The sequence below is a fragment of the Rhinatrema bivittatum genome, chromosome 1 (assembly GCF_901001135.1).
Source record: "Rhinatrema bivittatum chromosome 1, aRhiBiv1.1, whole genome shotgun sequence".
In the NCBI taxonomy this organism is placed as follows: domain Eukaryota; kingdom Metazoa; phylum Chordata; class Amphibia; order Gymnophiona; family Rhinatrematidae; genus Rhinatrema; species Rhinatrema bivittatum.
Genome location: NC_042615.1, coordinates 668,069,652 through 668,090,960, shown reverse-complemented (window position 1 = coordinate 668,090,960; position 21,309 = coordinate 668,069,652). Strand labels below are relative to the sequence as shown.

The following is a 21,309-nucleotide window of genomic DNA, read 5'->3' as shown; positions in this document are numbered from 1 at the left end:
TAGGGCACCATCCCGGTTTACCTTGTTTAGTTTTTTAATCATGAGCACCACAGTCCATCCTAAAGTCCTTTTTATTTTCTCAAAACATTTTTTTTGTTGTTTTATATTATTATTTCAAATTCTTTATGAGGAAATGTGAAAAGCAACACAGAGGATCACAGTTCGCCCAAAAACATTCAAAACCAAAAAGGTAAGTGGAAAAGTGTCCCAAATGTAACTAACTTAAGCTTGAATCCCAAGGCTTCAGTGTGACCATTGGCAAAGTTTGCCCCAACAAGGCCCGGTTTCGAATTACTTCTTCGTCAGGGGAAGCCACTTAGCCGCTGCACATCTCAGTTCGATCTTCACTTAAATCCATTGAATAAGCTCACAAAAGCGCTGCCCGATGTTCTCTCAAAACATGGCGAACCTGCCTACCTCTGTTCAGCGTCCCGTTTTTAAAGGGACTCCATCATGTGACTCTAACCATGGTGGTAATGAAATTCAAACTTCCCTTTAAATGAGTGAAAACCAATCAATTTGATCGTTCAACCCAGACAGTGCTTCAGTTTTTAACTTATAAATCCAATATTGCTCCCTAGTTTAGTAATGACCCCATATCATCCAACGGTGAATTGCTTATTACTCTCTCGATTATTGTCCATTTCAAATCCTCAAAACTGTGGCCATGCTCAGCACAGTGACTCACAAGGGGAGCTGACAAAATTCTGTTGTTGATTCGCGATTTATGTTCCATCAAACAAATCTTAATCGCCCTACTTGTCCGTCCCACATACACCTTAAAGCAATCGCATATGATCACATACACCACGTTGTTTGTGGTGCAATCAGTCAAATGTCTCCGTTTCACTGTGTATCCTGTATTAATATCAATCCAACAGCTCCCCTCGATAGTATTCACACATACTGCACACCTTCCACACTTCTTATGTTCTCCCAAGTTTGCCAACTGATAGTTTTTCTTTTTTAAATTGGCCTGGACAACCTTGTCCCGTATATTAGAGCCCCAACTTGTTGCAAACAATGGTAAATCCTCAAAGATTTTGTGGAGTCCTAAAATGTGCCAGTGTCTTTTTACAGCTTTAATCACCACAGAAGTCGAAGTACTCTGTTGAAGTACAAAAACAAGTTGTTCATGTAATCTATGTTCCCGGTATGTTAATTGCATCCGATCACTATACTTTGATCTTTTATACGCTTGCCTTATAACCTTAGCAGGGTATCCACGATCTTTAAATCTTTGTCAACATTGCTGCCTGCTTCTCAAATTCATCATTAGAAGAGCATATGCGCTTAATCCGAAAGAACTGTGATACAGGTAACCCCTTCTTGAAAGCCGCTGAGTGGTGACTATGATACCTTAACAGTTTGTTTTTATCAGTCGGCTTTCTATTTACTGTGGTGACTATTCGATCATCCCTAATCTCAACAACCACATCAAGGTACACTATTTTTGAAGCACTGTGCTGGAATGTGAATTTCACATTTTGATCCACACCATTAATTCATTCCATGAATAGTTCCAAGTTTTCTTTTGAATTCTTCCAGATGACAAAAATGTCATCGATGTACCTATACCAAGTCCCAATCATAGGCTACCATTAGGACTTGTAAATGACTTTTTCTTCAAAATCTGCTACAAATAAATTTGCAACTGCCGGGGCCAATGAAGAACCCATGGGGATTCCATGGTTCTGGTGGTAGAATCTTTCATCAAAACTGAAATAGTTGTTGAATATCACCAACTCCGCAAGTGTGCTCAAAAATTCAGCCTTAATCCTGCTAGGACCTTGATGGGATACAACTGATTCTTTAACAATGTTCACAGCTGCTTGTTGCGGTATACATGTATAAAGTGAAACTATATGCATGGTCACTAACAGTATCGGTGCTTGTCCCAATTATATTTCCATCAGTTTATTAAAAACTGAATGGTGTCTTTCAGATATGAATGCTTTGCTTGTACCAATGGTTGAAGGAATTTCTCCACAAAGATAGCTGGTGGTTTCAATACTGAACCCCTTAAGGATACAATTGGCCGGATCGGTGGATTCTTAACGTCCTTATGTATCTTAGGCAGACCGTATATTACCGGTACTCTAGGATGATCAACAACCAAAAACTTTTGTTCTTTTTCAGTTAAGCATCTAGCAGATGTTACAATATCTTTAATCTGATCTCTCAAACTTCTTGAGGGGTCCTCTAACAGAATACTATACGTAAGGGTATCATTCAAATGCTCTAACATTTTTTATGTATATGTCGTTTTGTCTTGTATAACAATAGCACCCCCCTTGTCAGCGGGTTTGATCACCAAATCATCGCTGCCCACCAAAGTTCGTATCGCTTCACGTTGGACAACAGGGAGATTACAAAAAACCTTTTTAGAAGAGTTCTCAAACTCCTCAATATCTCGCAGCACTAAATCTCTAAATGTTGCTACATGAGCATCAATAGGACCTGGAGGGTTCCAACTTGATTTACACTTAACTATTGAATGATCTTGCATATCAGTGTTCCCTTGAAAAAATAATCTCAAGTTCAACTTCCTGAATAAACGGTATAAAGATATCCTGCAGTCGAACGCATTGTGAAAATTTGTGGGGACAAAGGATAATCCATTATCCAGGAGCATTTCTTGAGCTCTGCCTCGTTATATTACTCAATGTCCCTCTCTCCGCATTGTGCTGTTGTGGTAATGAGGCCACGGCCTCATCTGTCCCAGCTTCCTTATTCATGGAGGTCATGGCCGATTCCTCACTTCCTTGATGCAGTCCAGTGATGCTCTTCTGCCTCTCAGTCTCGTTCCGACTCATACCCCTGGCACCTTGGACTCTTCCTCTACTCCTCGTGACTCTTGCTCTTTTTCTGCCTCTTACGAGTCGTTCTGTTTGCGTGATCTGTGTGTTGACTTTGCTTCTTCGCCCCTTCCATCTAAGCGCATCACTTGCCTGTACCTTCCCGATCGCCCTGTCTCCATCTTGTATCTCTGCATGGGCGTATGGGAGGTTGCTGAATCTGATGACCTGGGATACCTGCTATCGTTGCAAAGTGTAAATTATCGTTCATATGCTCGCTTATAATTTACTATACATAATTAAATTTAAATGTTTTTTTTAATTGCCCCCACGGCCTGGTTTTATTCATTTTCATAAGTGTTTTAAATTTTAAAAACATCATAGATTGCCCCTCTGGGTTGGACAGGAGGACCAAACATCCCATGCCACCTGCCCATGCCGCCACCCAAACATCCTATGCCACAGAAGCAAATAACAGCAGTAGCCATTCCCTAAGTAAAGAGGATTAAATAGCAGTTAATGGATTTTCGAGGGCCAATTAATGCTGCCATAGGCTGCCGGTGGGCCTTGCGTAGCAAACCACAAATGAAACCCCCAGCTCAAGACCTTCCCACCTCCTCTAATCCTTTATTATAATTCTACAAAGAAAATTTTTTTTTTTTAATGTACAACGGGCATGGGCCAAATCCCCTGGAATCCCCCCAATCTACATGCGGGCTGCATGGCGGTGAACCTAACCCCTGGCCACATGGAACCGAAGCCCCTGCAAACCTCCCCCGAGCGCATGGCCGAAGATCCCAAAACTTCCATCCACCTGGATTCATAAATCCCCAGCAGAACCCCTGGTGCTGAATTCCCCCCCCCCCCCATCAGTGTGTGGACCGCATGTCCGCTGATCCCACCCCCTGTAATTATTAATAACTTCCCAACCAAGGATTGGATAAGTTCTTGGAGGAGAAGTCCATTACCTGCTATTAAGTTCACTTAGAGAATAGCCACTGCCATTAGCAATGGTAACATGGAATAGACTTAGTTTTTGGGTACTTGCCAGGTTCTTATGGCCTGGATTGGCCACTGTTGGAAACAGGATGCTGGGCTTGATGGACCCTTGGTCGGACCCAGTATGGCATTTTCTTATGTTCTTAACCTTTATTTAATCCGTTTTATGTATTTGAAAAACCAGGTGGGCCTCATGGCCGCCGATCAGACACACACAATTTGTATGTAACCCCCAACACTAACGTTTATCCCATTTGATTTATTGGAAAAACCCACTGGCAAAAGGGGTGGTTGGGGAAAGGAAAAGAAGGCAACGTAAATAATTTTTTTTTTTTTAATACTTGCTGTTTTTGTGTTTTTTTTAGGTCCCCTGTGGTGTTTGTGAACGCTGCCGGTCTCGACAGTCGTGTGGTGCTGTCCACATGCTCTCAGCTCTGGGCTCAGCTTGGAGCTCGCAGCCAGTGTCCCCAAGCCCGTGTACGATGCAGGTCTCTCGGCCGAGAGAAGTTGACCGTGTGATGTTCGCCGGGCTCCGCAGGCAGGCAGCTGCTGTATTGTGGACACACGGAGCAGACTGGGTCCTGGATGATACAGGCCTTGAATCGGAAGTGCCGCCTAGGCACTCGCGGTCTGATCGCGTCATGATCCTTTCATCTGCTTGAGCGATCCGAAAAGGATCGCTTACAGCACACCGCGGCCCTTTAAGGGGCTGTATGCGTCATCAGAGGGCGCCACCGGCGCTCCCTTTCAACATCATAGCCCCGGGCAGGGCCATGATGTCGCTCGGTCTCTGCCCTCATCTGCCTGCTGAAAAAAAGGTAGAAAGAGCAGGCTCCGGCCACTGCCGTCAAGGGTGTGCTCCGGCCATGTGGCACAGGGCCCACCTATAAACTTTTGCACACAACTACACCTAAGGCAGTTTAGCTTCACACAACTGGAAAAATGTAGAACTATGATCCAATTATATGCTGTATCCTGTGATTTTCTTACAGCTCTTCGACTGATCCTAAACAAAAGGTTGGAAAACCAGCAATGCAAAGCATTAAAACATGAATATAGGAAAATAGTAATTTATTGTAACGGTAAAGACTTGAGTTGTATTTTTTACACCAGAATATAACAACCAAAATACATAAATAAAACAAAGCATTCTTTTATATTTAAGATCTTTCTAAAGAAAGAAAATTACACAGGTAACCAAAAATCTTTTAGAAATTTTAAAATGAAAATAGAAATGCTGTTGAAGCTTCATTTCTCATTTTTAGGTTCTTTTCTACTTGTCTGTCTTTCTCTGCTACCCCATACTTTCCCAGCTTACTCATAGGGCACTTTGATATCTGCTTATGAGTCCAGGAGTAGAAGGGAATCTTTCTTGGAAGCTGAACCCATCAGGCCTGGTCATATGCCAGCAGGGACCACCCTAGCAGAAGAGTCATCTCCTTCAGGATTGCCTCCATTCAGCTTGCTTTGAAGATTATTTTTCTGTCCTCATACAGATGTTTATATTTTTGCCAACTAGAAATCACAGCGAGTCTGCCAAGTCATCATCAGTCCATTCTTCCTAAAATCAGAAGAGAACACCAAAAAGTCATACATTTCAATCAAAAATGCAGTCTTATGACAAGTATTAAAAAAACCCACAGAGATAAAAATTTAGATCTCCCATGAAATGCCCCCAAAAGAACTATGCCTAAGTTTGTCCATGTATTTTCACTTTTGTGTTATAGCAGTATAGGAAACATTCTTTTGGGAGCAAGTTCTGGATCAAGAAAACCAGAAAGCGTCCAACCAGATTATTTTCTTGCCTCCTTAGTACGATTTCGGTTTTCTTGCACAGTAGAAAACTTAGCACTTGCTTGATATGCAAACAACAAAAGAGGAATGTAAAAAAAAATGTAATATTTGTACTACAAGGAAAGAAATATTTTTCCCCACAGCAACTTTTTAATCTTTCAATTAAAAAAATACAGTAGTATTATAGCACAGTATCACATATTTAACAATTACATCTGTCTAACAGTGTGATATATATATCTCCCTGGTCAAAAGCATCTGCTAATCCATTCCAATCATGCATCTCCAATGTTATTTACTTTACATATTTTCACCACATCTTCACTTTGTATGGTCCAATGTTCCTGACATGGACCTAAGTTTCGCCTCAAACTAGGCTGCCTCAGGGGAACTAAAATAAAAACAAACCAACCCATCAAATCATCCGATGAACACAAAAACCACTCCACATATTTAAAATACACACATTTACCTAACTCCCCAGCCGCTGAATAAAGCCAATACAGAAGGACAACATTCTAAATATCAACCAAATACCTAACACAACACTAGATGATAAATTAAAAAAACAAGTCAAAATCTACTTTAAAAATAAAAAACACACACTAGCTTTAAAGAATATGCCAAATCAAATAATCTTGGCAAATGGCAAAACCACAACTAGCTTCCAACTGATGGAGACTAATACCTCAATCAATTAACATGAAATTCTCTCCTCCAAATAGCTGCATCAGCCACCAAGGGGCTTCCTACCAGACAATACAAAGTCCCTTTGTATATAACCAACCAACCAACCTAATCCTACAAGAAACTGCCCCACTCAATCTTATATTTAACCAATTAGGAGAGACTGAATCCAAACAATAAATCCACTTCTGCTCCATCCTTAACAGCTGTCTATTTAAATCCCCTCCCTGAGTGTTAGGAATAACATGCCATAAAGTGAAAAACTGCAAATCACAGAGAGAATATTGTACCTCAATCCAATGCGCTACTAGTAGGACCTCCATTCGGTAGTAGTTAATATTACTGCAATGTTCAATAATATGCAATCTAAGAGCACAAACTGTATTCATACAAAAATAATATCACAAGGGAAGAGACAAAATGGCTGCCCGTTGAACGCCACGCAAACACTCTGCCTCTCAAGTCTGATTTCTTGCTGGAGTTATTTCCTATTTGGCGATTAAGATGCCACACATGAAAAGAAAAGCAAAGTTAAAACTTTCTTTAATTACCTCGAGTGTGGATACGACACAGAGGAGCATCTCAGAGTGTTTTGCTGTGCCCCCAACTACTCCCGATGTGATGACCGCTGAGGGAGGGGACCTGGAGCGAGGTCCCTACCTCCAGGTCGAAGAGATCTCGCTAAACCTGGGAGCGCCAGATACACCATCTCCCCCTGGCGCTGGAGTGAGGACTCCAGGGCAAGAGCCGGGGGAAACCCGAAAGTCTGCCATTGTACCAGTGGACCTTCGGACAGCAAAGGGAGAGGACGCCCGGAGTGAGGAGGAGACCGGATGGCAGGCAATGTTGGAGACGCCTGCCTCCGAGGCCTTTGGATCACCTCCCTTAACACCTATGGAGGCTAGTATGCCAGTCCCGAAGGACACTGATCCAGATAATAATACCTACAGTGCCTGAATGTAAACTGATGTGATATCTCAGATTGAATGTTGGTATATAAAAAATAATAAATAAATAAGCAGCAGGAACTTGGGGCGAACCTGAGAGCACAGGTCAGTGAGACTGTAATTATTAAATCTCCAGTAATTACTTTGGAGACACTATGGAACCTAATCGTTAGATTGGAATCCTCGATATCCTCGCTGACAAGCAGTGTCAGAAATAAATACCTTAAAATTAAATTCTGAATATTTAAAGAGGCAAGAAGGGAAAACTGAGAGCTTGGATAATCGTCTTACCCAAGTGAAAAAATTCAATTTCAACAAATAAAGGTGGAGAGAGAAACCGCAAGAAAAATGGAATATATTGAAAATAATATACAAGCATTAAACCTGAGAATAGTATGCTTTCCTATTATAAAGCAGATGAATTCTGTGGATTTGTTCAAGAATTACATACAAGTTTTGAAGATGCCATCAGAATGTATTCCAGTGATAACTAAAGCTTACTATATCCCTCAGAAGAAAGAACAAATACAACTTGAAGGAAATGAGAGAGAGGATTTACCACTGTTAGATGCTTCATTGAATATATCGGAATTTCTCCAAAGCTCTCAGGACTTTGAGATTAAACAAAGAGGGACTCTGATAGTGAACTTTGCTTTAACAGATAAAGAAAATGTATTAAGGTTTTTCTTCAAGTACAGATCTGTGACCTTCTATGGGCAGAAAGTCTGGATCTACCCAGATTTGGCTAGAAACACTCAGTTGTGCAGAAAGAAATTCCAGAGCTTAACTATGCATGGAGTGAAAAAGAACTTTCTTTGATTTGATTTAAATGAACTACTTGCTAACTTCATGGAGTGCCCCCCCACCCCCCAGTCCTTCTATTATTTGAGAGAGTAAATAACTGATTTACATTAACTTGTTCAAGTCCTTTCATGATTTTGTAGACTTCTATCAAATCCCCCCCTCAGTCGTCTCTTCTCCAAACTGAACAGCCCTAACACTGAGCCAACGATTTCAATGTATTATCCACTATAACACTTAGATCTCTTTCCTGGGTGGTAACACCTAAGATAGAACCTAACATCGTGTAACTACAGCAAGGGTTATTTTTCCTTATATGCATCACTTTGCACTTGTCCACATTAAATTTCATCTGCCAATTGGAAGCCCAATCTTCCAGTCTCACAAGGTTCTCCTGCAATTCATCACAATCCACTTAACTGCTCTGCATAATTTTGTATCATCCACAAATTTGATCACTTGTTGTACCCCTTTCCAGATCAATTATAAACATATTAAAAAGCACCAGTCCAAGTACAGATCCCTGAGGCACTCCACTGTTTACCATTTTCCACTGAGAAAACTGGCCATTTAATCCTACTCTCTGTTTCTTGTCTTTTAAGCAACTTGCAATCCACAAAAGGACATCGCCATCTATCCCATGACTTTTTAGTTTTCTTAGAAACTTTTCATGCAAGACTTTGTCAAATGCCTTCTGATTGGAGAGTTTCTTGTGAGGTATAAAAAGTTTATTGGTTGAGCTATTAGTCTGCATCTATTGGAAGCTGGTAATGGTTTTGCCATTTACCAAGATTATTTGATGTGGTATATTTGGTTTATTTTTTTTAAGTAGATTATTTATGCTATCATTTAGTGTTTTATTAATTAGGTAATCTGTTGAGGTTTGGAATATTGTCCTTTTCTCTGTTGGCATTTTACAGTGGTTGGGATTTCGGTAAAGGTGTATTTTTTAAATATGTGGGGTGATTTTTATGTTCATTGGGTGATTTGATGGTTTGTTTTTATTTTAGCTCCCCTGAGGCAGCCTCATTTATGGGGCAAAATGCAGTCCTGTGTCAGAACACATGAGCCATATGAAATGTTACATGAGTCGTATAAAATATAAACATGGGATGTGGTGCAACCATGTAAAGTAGATAACACCGGAGATGCATTGGCTGGATACATAGTGATTGGATTGGATTGGATTAGCAGATGCTTTTGATTACAGAGGTATATATCACCGTGTTACACAGATGTATTTGTTAAATATGTGATACTTTGCTATAACATTATTTGATTACATTGTATTTGTGTAGTGATATGAATTTTTTTTTTAACTGCATGTTTTTTGGGGGATTATGTTGTATTAATGTGAGGGTGGGTTTATGTGGATTGGAGTGATATTCGATAATTGCTGTATGTGGTTGATATATTTTTTTTAATAAGGAAAAATGTCCTTGATTATATTACAAATGTAAAAAAAAAAATATTTTCCATTCCCCTTTTGTTAATTGTAATATTGGAATTAGTGGGTAAATGCTAGGGATTTAAACTATTATTGTGTCCATATTGGACTTGCATAATTTACACAATTGCACTTTTATCGCAGTAGTTACAAAAAAGAAACAAAAAAAATATATAAAGCACATATAAAGTTTTATGGTTTGTTGACTTAACCAATTGCTGGATTTCTAAGTGAGCAAGAAGCAGGTAGAAAAAGTTTTTTCTTCTCTCTCTGAGTCTCCAGAATATCTATAGATTCTGATAAATTCCCAGAATCCACTATGTGCTCTCACCTGCTTAGCAACACCTTAACTGATAATTCAATTTCCTGTCTCTGAAGTAGCTGTATACCAATCCCAGGCTTTAACAGCATCAACAGCTAAACCTAAATATCCCCTCTATTTATACAAAACACAGAATGTTGAAACAAACCAACTGGTTCTATCACAGAGCATCTAGCATTAGTTCTGGTTTATTATGGAAAACCAGATGTTTCTGCAAGCAAGAAGATCAAGCAGGTATTTTCTTAGTCAATAAGAAAAAGAGTCTGAACAAACTAACACTAGAGGCCTGCTGGATTTTGGCAATGAATCTGAATTTTTTAAAAGAAAGAAGCTTTGAATCAATATTCAAAGGGGTTTTTACAGCTAAATTCAGGATTTAGCAATACAAACCTGGGATTTTAAATATCCTCCCCCGCTGTCTGGATAAAAAAATATAAAAAGGTGATACGGGAATATTCTGGATTTAGGGCTTCAACTTGATCAGATAACACTTGTATTCGGTACCAATGTTCCCTCTAAGGAGTGGCTAGGTGTATACAAAATTTTTTTTCTGTGAGCAGCAATTTTTTAAACCAACAATCTCAGCACCAGTAATTAGTGCTGCATTTCTGTAAATAGCACAAAGACAAATTTATGTGAGCAACCATGTAAAAACCTGTAAGCAATACTCTGAAATGTATGAGCAATCGCTCACATGCTCAGCTTAGAGGAAACTATGTTCAGTACTATCCAGTTAAATTTAGCTCAGTAAATCTGATTGTGCTAGAGAAAAGGTTGAAAGATATACAGGTAAATTGACTCCGATAAATTTAAACCTAAATGGGTGCATTCAGTTGCAGTTGTTTCCTACTGAATATTCTGGCCAATTCCTCTGATTTCTTCTTAAGTTTAAATAAAAAGGTCAGGGGCTGTAGCAGCCCAATTTCTTTCCCCTCCTCCACAAGAGACTACAAACGTATTTAATATGTGATATTCAAGAACTAGCTGTTCAAAGGACCACAAGCAAATATCTGTTGACGAGGATGTTCTCAAATATTGCTTTAAGCTCCACAACAGCTTTGTTTGCAAGCCTTTGGTAATACAGCTAATAAATAACATAGGCATTCACTGCCCTGTTTTCCTGGTACTGGGGCACAGGTGCCCAATGGCAAAAGATCTAACAGATGGTTATCAGCTAACACCCTTCCCCATACCCCATGATCTCCCAATGGCTACTAAATACAGCAGAGCCAGAATAAAGTAGCAGCATCATTAGCCACTGCTGCTGCAGACCAAAGAGGGAACTCGGATGCCACATATACACCTCTCTTCCCCCATACCCACAATGCCCCACTCAATTCTCAGGCCTCCTCAAATAAGCAGAACAGCACTTACCTGTGTCTGCCTCCTCCATTGGCCAGCTTCAATCTGGCTGTTTGAATTACAAGTGCCCCACAGTCTTGGAAAAATTGCTGGCACATTCATGACATTTTAATAAAACAACAAAATTAAATTCAGATTTCTTTTAGGCATTACAGAATTGATCAAAATATCTAATCTCAAATTACACAGAAGTCACAATATGCTTTATAGAGCAGGACCTGGTGCCTGCAAAATATATAAGCTGAGGTGAAAAAAGTCTGACCTCGTCCAGTTTAGGTTTCTTGCTAACATATTCATCCTCTTCATAGCCTTTTCTCTTCCTTCTAAAACAAAAAGTATTTTACAACAGTGGTCTCAACCAGATGTGAAACATGCAGAGTTGGATGAACTTCTCCCTAGCTCTACAAAATTCAAGAAGTTCTTACAGGTGATGTAGAGCAGCTAGAAACCAAGTGCTTCCCTTCCTTTTTGATAGTAAGTAGCGAAACGGTAGTGGCAGCCTTCAAAACAGAAGGCAGGTGAGTGGAGTGACCATGCACATATGTCTGAAGAACAGGTATAACAAAACAGTTATGCTTACTTCATCCCATTCTCCCGTCCACAAAATAAAAAGATGAGCATTCTCCATTATGGGATTAAGTTGCTAATGGTTAGAATATAAGATGTGCCATGCTGGGTCAGACTGAAGGTCCATTTAGCCCCCACATCCTCTCTTTCACAGTGGCCAAGCCAGGTCTCTAGGAAATACTCAGCAGATTTCAAACAGTAGATCCATTTGTTGTGGATCATGCCTGGAGATATGTGGTGAGTTTCCCAAGTTTACTTGGCTAATAATGTTTGGACTTTTCCTCTAGGAACACGTCCACTCCTCTTTTAAACTCAGAACATAAAAAGTTGCTATGCAGGGTCAGACCAAGGGTCTGTCAAACCTAGTATTCCTGTTTCTAACAGTGGCCAATCCAGGGCACAAGTACCTGGCAGGATTCCAAACAGACAGATCCCATGCTGCTAAAGCCCAGGGATAAGTAGTGGCGTTTCCCAAATCAATCTGGTTAATAACAATTTATGGACTTCTCCTCAAATAACTTGTCCAAACCTTTTTTAAACCCAGCTATGCTAGCTGCCTTTACCACATTATCCGGCAATGAATTTATTTAAAAACTTTATTTTTTCACTTATAACGCAACTGCTGTGCTTACAATAAACATTTAACATATAAAACAATATAAATATAAAACAAAACACTCCATATGCTGAAAATAAACGTATTGTTTGCTCAAACTCATTCTATCATAAAAGCTTCCTGAAATAATAAAGTTTTCAATTGTTTATGGAACTGAGAGCTGTCATCTGAACTTCATAAAGCATCAGGGAGAGCATTCCATAGTGAAGGTCCTAAGATGGAAAAGGGCTAGTTCCTAATTTTGTATAAATTCAAAATTTTATTCAAGATATAGATTCCAGAGTTTAATTGTGCATCAAATGAAAATACTTTTCTCCAACTTGTTTAAATATACTACTTATTAACTTCATGAAGTGTCCCCTAGTTTTTATATTATTTGAAAGGGTAAATAACCAATTCACATTTACCAGTTCTATTCCACTCAAGATTTTTACAGACCTGTATCATAACTCCCCCCAACCGTCTCTTTTTCAAACTTAACAGACCTAACCTCTTTAGCCTTTCCTCAAGGGAGAGCCAGTCCATCTGCTTTTATTATTTTGCTTGCCCTTTTCTGTACCTTTGCAATTCTGGTCGCCGCATCTTACCTGAAGTCTCACCATGGAACAATATAGAGGTATTATCGCATGTCACATTTTATTCTCTATTCCTTTTCTAATAACTCTTAACATTATTTACTTTTTTGACCGCCACCACACATTGAGCCACGGATTGTCCATCAGGACACAGCAGATCCTTTTCGTGGGTTATAACTCCCAATACGGAACCCTACATTACGTAACTACAGTGTGAGTTACTTTTCCCCCATGTATATCACTTTGTACTTGTCCACATTAAATTTCATCTGCCATTTGGATGTGCAATCTCCCATTATCATTAAGGTCTTCCTGCAATTTCTCACAATCTGCTTATTTCACTAATTTGAATAAAGCACAGTTGCATACCTGTAACAGGTGTTCACCGAGGGCACCAGGATGTTAGTCCTTCCTCACACATGGGTGACATCAGATGGAGCCCCGACATGGAAAACTTATGTCAATGTTTCTAGAACTTTGGCTTGCTATACTGAGTATGCCCAGCATGCCATATACCACGCATCCACGTGGGGCTCCCTCTTCAGTCTTGTAACATAGAAATAGACAAAAATAAAAAAACAGGAGAAATCCAACTCCATGGGGTGGCGGGCAGGTTTCGTGAGGACTAACATCCTATCAGAAGACAAGCATTATGGTAGCCCTCATACATGGGGTGAACCCCTAGCTACAGGCTATCCCTCAACATAAAAGGGGGGCCAACAAACACTCAACCAGTTGCCAATGGGCACAACAATGGTAGTTATGTTAGTAACGAGGGGGAGACTGCCTGAACCCAAACAACGGGCCATATACTGGGTTCTACACCTCAAACAGATTCCAAAGGACAGACTGGCCAAACCTATTATTGTGTTGGCCATCCCTATCCAAGCAATAGTGAGATGTGAATGTGTGGTGAGAACTCCACGTCACAAATCTGCAGAACTCTCCAAGGGAACTGCTCGCAAGAGGGCCACTGATGGAGTCATTTTTTGTTATGTATATAGAGGGTAAGCTGTATGGATTAAGAGTCCTTACCCAAACACAAACTAGTTTGAAGGCCACAGGCCAACCTCTGAGTGAACTCCTGTTTACTGTTTTGCACTGTGAAATATTTATGAACAGGCAGGAGTCTGTTTATTTTAGTTTGTCCAGTAGGTCTATGATGAGAAAGCAAGCAATTAACTTATACTAAAGCCTGAGAGAAAGTGAAGGCCAAACAGCTGCACCTGAGATTGAAAAGAACTCAGAGGGAGGGAATATTGCTGCTTTACCAAGCATTTTAGTGTATAAGCAGTAATAACAGCTAGGGAGAGGGGAGAGCGTGCTCTGGATGTGATAGCACAGGCTGATCCTTTGGAACTTTTTATATATATATATATATATATATATATATATATATATGTAACAATTATTATCTACCATTACTTCTGTATGATCTGATTTTATTTGTTCTATCCTCCTATTGCTCAAATAAAATTACTTTCCTAAGTACCTGGAACTGTGATGTACTGAATCAAAGTCTGTGTAGAGTATAAGCTCCTGGGTTCAAGCCCCCAGGTATAATCCCAGTAATTGTGTGTGTTTATATTGGGTAAGCCCCTGAGGTAGTCCTGTGTACACGCAGGAGATAAGCCCCTCAGGTAATCCCTAGTGTAGACCTCAGTGAGACTAGTCACCCAGGTCAGAGCCCCTGGGCAGAATGCCAGAGTGCATGATCTGAACCCGGAACAGCACTGACACTGCCATGGCTTGGATAGAATAAGCCTTGACATAACCTCCAAGATGCAGTCCTGCCTGGGCATAACAGAAGGAGATGCAATCTGCTATCCAATTCGATAGTGTCTGTTTGGCAGTGGCAAGGCTTAACCTATTTCTATCAAAAGAAACAAAGTTGGGTGGATTGCAGTCCAAACTGTGCAGTGCTCGTTCACCTTGGTGCAAATGGGGCCTGGGAAAGAACATTGGCAGGACGATGGACCGGTTAAGATGGAAGTCCGTCACCACCTTAGGTAGGAAATTAAGATGTGTATGCATGACCACCCTATCATGATGAAACTTAATATAAGGTGGATAAGTCACTAAGGCCTGGAGCTCGCTGATACTGCGTGCTGAGGTGACTGCCACCAAAAATATGACCACCTAGGTCAGGTACTTCAGGTCACAGGTGCACAGCAGCTCAAAAGGAGCTTTTATCAGCTGAGCTAACACCATGCTAAGGTCCCAAGACACAGGGGGAGGCTTCAGGGAGGCATTAAATGAAGCAGACCCAGCATGAAAAGTACAATTACAGGCTATACAGAGATGGGCGTACCATCTACACCATGGAGGTATGCGCCAGCTGCACGCAGATGAACTCTAACGGAGTTGGTTTTCAAGCCAGCTTCCGATAGGTGTAGAAGGTAATGAAGCAGTTTTTGTATGGGGCAGGAGAACGAATCTACAGCCTTCTGCTCACACCACATGGAAACCTCCTCCACTTCAGTCCATGGGACCTTCTAGTGGAAGGCTTTATAGAAGCCAGCAGGATCCGAGACACATCTTCTGAAAGATCGAGTGGTTGCAAAACTAACCTCTCAATATCAAGGCTGTGAGCGACAGGGCTGGAGGGTGGGATGTCTCAACCTGCCTCAATCTTCCTTTTTGATAAATTTGTTCAAGGCCCTCACATCTAGGATGGGACAGAGTCCTGCTTTCTTTGGAATCAAGAAATACTGGGAGTAAAATCCCCACCCTCTTTGCCCTGGTGGAACAGATTCGACCACTCTAGCCGTTAAGAGGGAGAAGAGCTCCATTAGTAATAACTCCTCATGCGCTACTGGCCCCCAAATCAGGCTCAGAGGGCAATTTGGCGTGGCACCAATAGGTTCAATCAGTATCCTTGATGGACAATGGAAAGAACCCACCGGTCTGAGGTTATATTGGGCAACTGGTTCCCAAAGAACCGCGACCTGCCCTCGACTGGCGGTGCCATCGCCTGGGTACAGGTAACTAGACTATACTCCCTACGACCCAGTCAAAACCCCATCCCTGGAGTTGACTAAGGTACCGGCTTGGCCTTGGGAGCTCTCTGCTGCCTGGGATGGCCACGGGAGTTCTGATGCCGCTGTCGGGAGCGAGGGAGCAGAGAATAGTACTTCCTCTGGCAAAAAAAACAAAAAAACTTCTGCTGCCCTGATCTAGACAACCTCCTAGCAGAGAGTTGTTGGATGGTTTCATTGAGGTCCTGGAGCTGGGCCTCTGCATCTTTCATACTATCTCTGAAGAGATTCTCCCCAGTACACAACACATCAGTGAGTCTTTCCTGTACCACTGAACTGAGATCTGAGGGCCTCAGCCATGCCATTCTGCGGGCGCAGATTCCCATTGCAGAAACCCTCGATGCCATTTCGAAAACATTATAGGTTGCTCAGACCTCATGTTTTCCACACTCCAGTTCCTTTATGCACCAGTGAAATGAGGATATCCTAATGCTGAGGCAACTGCTTGGCTACCTCCTGCACCTGTTTCCAGTTGTCCCGCAAGTACTGGCTCATGTAGAGCTGGTAGAAAGCTATTCGGGAAATAAGTATGGCTCCCTAAAAAACTTTCTTCCAAGAATGTCCATCGCTCTGTGATCCTTCTCCTGGGGGCACCAGGAATGATTCCGAGACTGCTTGGCTTTATTGAGATCGGATATGACTACCACAGATTTGTGGGGAAGCTGTCACCTTATCAAACCTGGGAGCCTTCTGGATGAGGTAAACCCCATAAGCCTTCTTGTTTACAGGAGGCACCATAAGGGGTGTGTTCCCACATCCTCAGCAGTAACTCCTTAAGGGTGTCGTGTACCATGACTGCCACAACCTCCTCAGGAGGCTCCACGAATTGGAGGATTTCAAGCATTTTTGTGCCTGGCATCCTTCTCTGTCAGCAACTGAAAAGGAATGGCCTCTGCTATCACCTGAACAAAACCTGTGAAGGTTAGGACCTCGGTCGGAGACCTTTGCTCCTCTGAGGACAAGGGTCTGAGGGTAGACCCTCAGAACCATCAGTGGAGGACTTCATAGTGTCATCCCCCCAGGGCTCATAGGGGCCTTCATCCTCACTGATGTATGCTCAGCCTTCATCCAGTGGTGCAGGCACTGGCTGGGCTGGATGGGGTCTGCAGGCTGACCTAGGCCTCCGAGAAACCAGTCCCGACCATCATTTCAGAAGGGGGGAGGCTGTGGTGCCCCAAAAGGCACAGAAGCCAACTGGGTTGGTAATGCGCCAGTGAGCACATGTAGTTTCTCCAACAGTGGCTCCAAGACGGATGGTTGCAGCTCCGGTACCGTAGGACTGATGTCTTGCATCGCCTGCTCAACTGCCAGCTTTACTTGTCTCTTGAGCTGCTTCTCAAACATTGCTAATGCCAACACAGACTGGAAAGGGAGGGGTGAGCAGAACTTCTTGGGAACAGAGAGGAGGCTCGGTGGCTGGCACGTTGTCCAATGGAGACCATTGTGGACCCCCAGCACCACTGGAGGACTGGCACTCCTCACAACAGGGTCGCTTTGGGGGCATAACACATGAACTGACGCATCCCTGTGCTCAGCACTGTGCATCAATGGAGACCAAACCAATGCTTGACATGGTGTTTCTCCGGTGCCCAGGCCAATGACAAGGAACCTGACATCCACACCCTGGAGGAGCCTGACTATGGTTGGTCTCTGGTGCCCCTATCAGCCGTCGTCACCAACAGATCCAATGGTCCCACCAACGTCGATGGCTCGGTATCTTTTGATGCGGCTCCATGGTCCTTTGCCTATGCTGCCAATGCCAATGGCTTGGACTTCTTCTACCTGAAGAGGTGCTTCATCTTGTCGAGTTGAAGACTACGTCCTTTTGGGGTCATCTGGGTGCATTTGCGGCAACCCCGGATGTCATGCGATGCCCCAGAGAACACATTCATCATGAGGATCAGTGATGGACATGGTCCTCGGGCCCAAAGACATCGCTTAAACCCAGATTCGGCCATGATGGGATGAAATAAACAGGAAGATCAAAATCGATGGAGTCAGACATTGATGGCCAGTGAGCACCGAAGCACCACCGCACCACTGCCAAGGGGAATACCCTGTGAAAGGAAACTTACCAATAAATGAACACCCTTAACTAGGATTGCTACAGGGAAGACCGAGAGGAGCTGGTGCTGAATGCAGGCAGCTATCGCCTGCATTCCAGAAAAGGCCAAAAAAGAGTGAGGCTCACGAACCACAATGCTGCAGCTCCATGGAAAAAGAGAGACTGAAGACGGACTTTGACATAAGTTTTCTGTGTCGGGGCTCCATCTGATGATGTCACCCATGTGTGAAGACTCCCATCCTGCTTGTCCTCAGAGAATTTTGTGTCAGATGCAAATTCAATCACCTCGCTCATCATCTGCTTTTCCAGATCATTTATAAATATATTAAAAAGCACCTTCAAACTATTCTGTAGTTTGGTGAGGTAATGCTTCCCTTGAGTAAAGTATGACTAATCCACAGAAAGAGCAACACTCCAAAATAAAATACAGAAAACAATGAGGTGTGGATATAAATACATACCCAAAAATATTTCCAATATTTCAAAAGGAGAGAGATATCAGAAAAACCCAGTGCTATATTTTTAATCCACTGTCTCCTGCCCACAATGGGCTTCAAACAGTATCAGTAACTGGCACCTGAAATTCAAATCATCTACCAAACTCCTTGTTAAATAAACATCAAATCCCAAAATGCATCTATATTTTATTTGTATTTAAACTGCTATATATAACCAGGGACCTGAGGCACTTACATTAAAAGTATATAAAAAACATATCCGCTGTCAAAGCAATCATTAATCTGCTGTTTAATATCAGACGGTTGGAAAAACTTCCATTTATAAAAAGCACTTATTTGCTTCACAGTGTTGTTCAAACAATCACATTTTAAAAACTACACCCATTACGATAACCCAACATACTTTCCTGAATTTGGTTGTTTGAACAACATTGTGAAGCAGATACGTGGGTTTTGTTTTTTTTTTTTTTAATAAATGAAGGTTTTTCCGACTTTTTGATGTTATACAACAGATTATTATGACAGTGCATATATTTTTTATACATGTTGAATGGAAGTGCCTCAGATACCTGATACTATATAGCAATTTAAATAAAAATAAAATATAGATGCTAGGATTTGATGTTTAACAATGAGTTTGGTAGATTATTTGAATTTCAGGTGCCAATTACCAATATTCTGAAGCCCTCTGCAGGCAGGAGACAATGGATAAAAATATAGCACTGGATTTTTCTGGTACTGCTTCTCCTTTTGAAATACTGGCAATATTTTTGGATCCACATCTCATTGTTTTTTGGGGCTTTTTTTTTGTATTTTGTTCCCTTGTGTAAATCCATGCCTTTCTATATGCTATTTAATTGCGAATGTTACACTTATCCGGCTATTTTATATTTCACATTAGCAAATGTGACTTCTCCAGTTTTTACTTACAGGTATGCAGTCAAAGCAAGTTCTGAACTGTGGCATCTTTCTAATTTGTGTTTCAGAGCAGCTATATCATCAGGTCTTGGCGATTCATACATCTTTAACAAATTTTTTATGTCTACAATAGAATGAAATGTGATTTAGGACAAAACATTTCCTCAGCAAGTGATTTACTTTTATTTAAGAGAGCAAATGCAAGAGTGGAAGATACCCTGACATATATTTAGGTCAATGTTTATAAAAGTGGGTCTTTAGCTGGGATTATAAATTATAGCAACCAACAAAAGGGCAGTGCTGAAACATTTTCAGGGCAGAACAAAACACCTTTACATAGTAAATGATGACAGATAAAGAAAAAGGTCTAGCCAGTCTGCCCAGCAAAATGCTTACGACAGTAATTGCCGCTCTGTGCAGATTGCCTCCATGCCTTCTGGGTTGTCATGGATTGTTTCCTGAAATTTGTGTTCGTAACTTGAATATCTGGTAATTTACTGGGGTATGTTTGTAAATTAGGGAAAAGTCCAAGAGGATGAATTTTAAATTCCAAACTATCCCATGCATCTAGAGTACGAGCATACAAGGATTTGATGAGCTTCCAAATGTGTATCCAAGAATATTTTATTAACTAACCAGAATTCTGATTTCTCAGACATGATTGAAACTGAGTTGAAAGTGACCAGGTTTTATAAAAAATGAATGCCAAATTCTTAATGAGTCCCTCTTCTACAAAAGGATCCCTTTGCTTGAAAAAGAAATAGTAATGGGGAGCAGTCAGTCAAAAGGCTTTTCTAAACAAAGGGCTTTTTTAAAAATTAATTTCACCTTCCAATTCTGAGAGGTGAGTTGTTTACAAACTATCAGAAGAGGGTTAAGTGACCAAAAGATAGCCTGCACCACTGTAAGCCCATTTCCTCTATGTTACTTCTGACACTTTGAAGACAAATTGCCTGTTGGGAATTGGGGTGGTGATAATCTGTATAGGGATTTCCTTTTGCCTTTTACTTTTTTTAAAGTGCAAAGAAAGTTATCTAGGGACAGAGCCCATTTAACAAATGTCAAACACTGTTTCACAGCAGCAAACTAGCAGCCAAATTGAATATTTATTTAGAGCATAATTTTTTTTGAAATCTCAAGAAGTCAAATGCTTGTAGTTTATCTGTAATTTGTTCAAGCATTTGATCTATTTTTCTAGAGGTATTACTTACTTTTTATTTCTTCCAGTAACTGGGACATTGCTTCACAATTGTCTTTCAGCTCAAGACATTCTTTTACGTAACTGAAAAAAAAGAGAAAGTTTAGACAGTAGTCCAAATTATTTTTTTTTATGAAAAAGAACTGATGCTATGCTTAGTAAGAAATTTGACAGCTTATCGTATTACAGCTCCCCTATGAGGAAAGGCTGAAGAGGTTAGGGCTGTTCAGCTTGGAGAAAAGACGGCTGAGGGAGGATATGACAGAGGTCTTTAAAATCATGAGAGGTCTTGAACGAGTAGATGTGACTCGGTTATTTACACTTTCAAATAATAGAAGGACTAGGGGGCATTCCATGAAGTTAGCAAGTAGCACATTTAAGACTAATCGGAGAAACTTCTTTTTCACTCAACGCACAATAAAGCTCTGGAATTTGTTGCCAGAGGATGTGGTTAGTGCAATTAGTGTAGCTGGGTTCAAAAAAGGTTTGGATAAGTTCTTGGAGCAGAAGTCCATTAATGGCTATTAATCAATTTTACTTAGGGAATAGCCACTGCTATTAATTGTATCAGTGTACATCAACCAACCTCTTCCCTCCAATAGTAATTCATCAACCTACACCAATACAAGGGACCACTTGTGCTCTGGTGTTACTTATGTACGGTGGCTATGTTAAAGGACAGCCCATTTGGTGGGTGCCCTTGTCTTTCGCCCCGTC

The 21,309-nt window shown here is 41.1% G+C and overlaps 1 protein-coding gene across 3 annotated transcripts in view; it reads right to left on the bottom strand.

Annotated features, from left to right (window-relative positions):
• Nucleotides 1–4,851: 4,851 nt before the first annotated feature.
• Nucleotides 4,852–21,309, bottom strand: part of CCNH (cyclin H) — a 62,637-nt gene continuing 46,179 nt past the window's right edge. The window contains exons 6-9 of one of the 3 annotated variants that reach the window (XM_029573667.1): nt 20,606–20,676; nt 19,407–19,518; nt 11,420–11,477; nt 4,852–5,358 (exon numbers count right to left, since the gene is read on the bottom strand). In XM_029573667.1, coding sequence (XP_029429527.1) covers nt 5,320–5,358; nt 11,420–11,477; nt 19,407–19,518; nt 20,606–20,676 — 280 coding nt within the window. In that variant the 3' untranslated portion in view covers nt 4,852–5,319. Of the gene's footprint in view, nt 5,359–11,419; nt 11,481–19,406; nt 19,519–20,605; nt 20,677–21,309 lie in introns of all 3 variants that reach the window. The other 2 variants (XM_029573657.1, XM_029573674.1) reach the window with 2 other exon arrangements.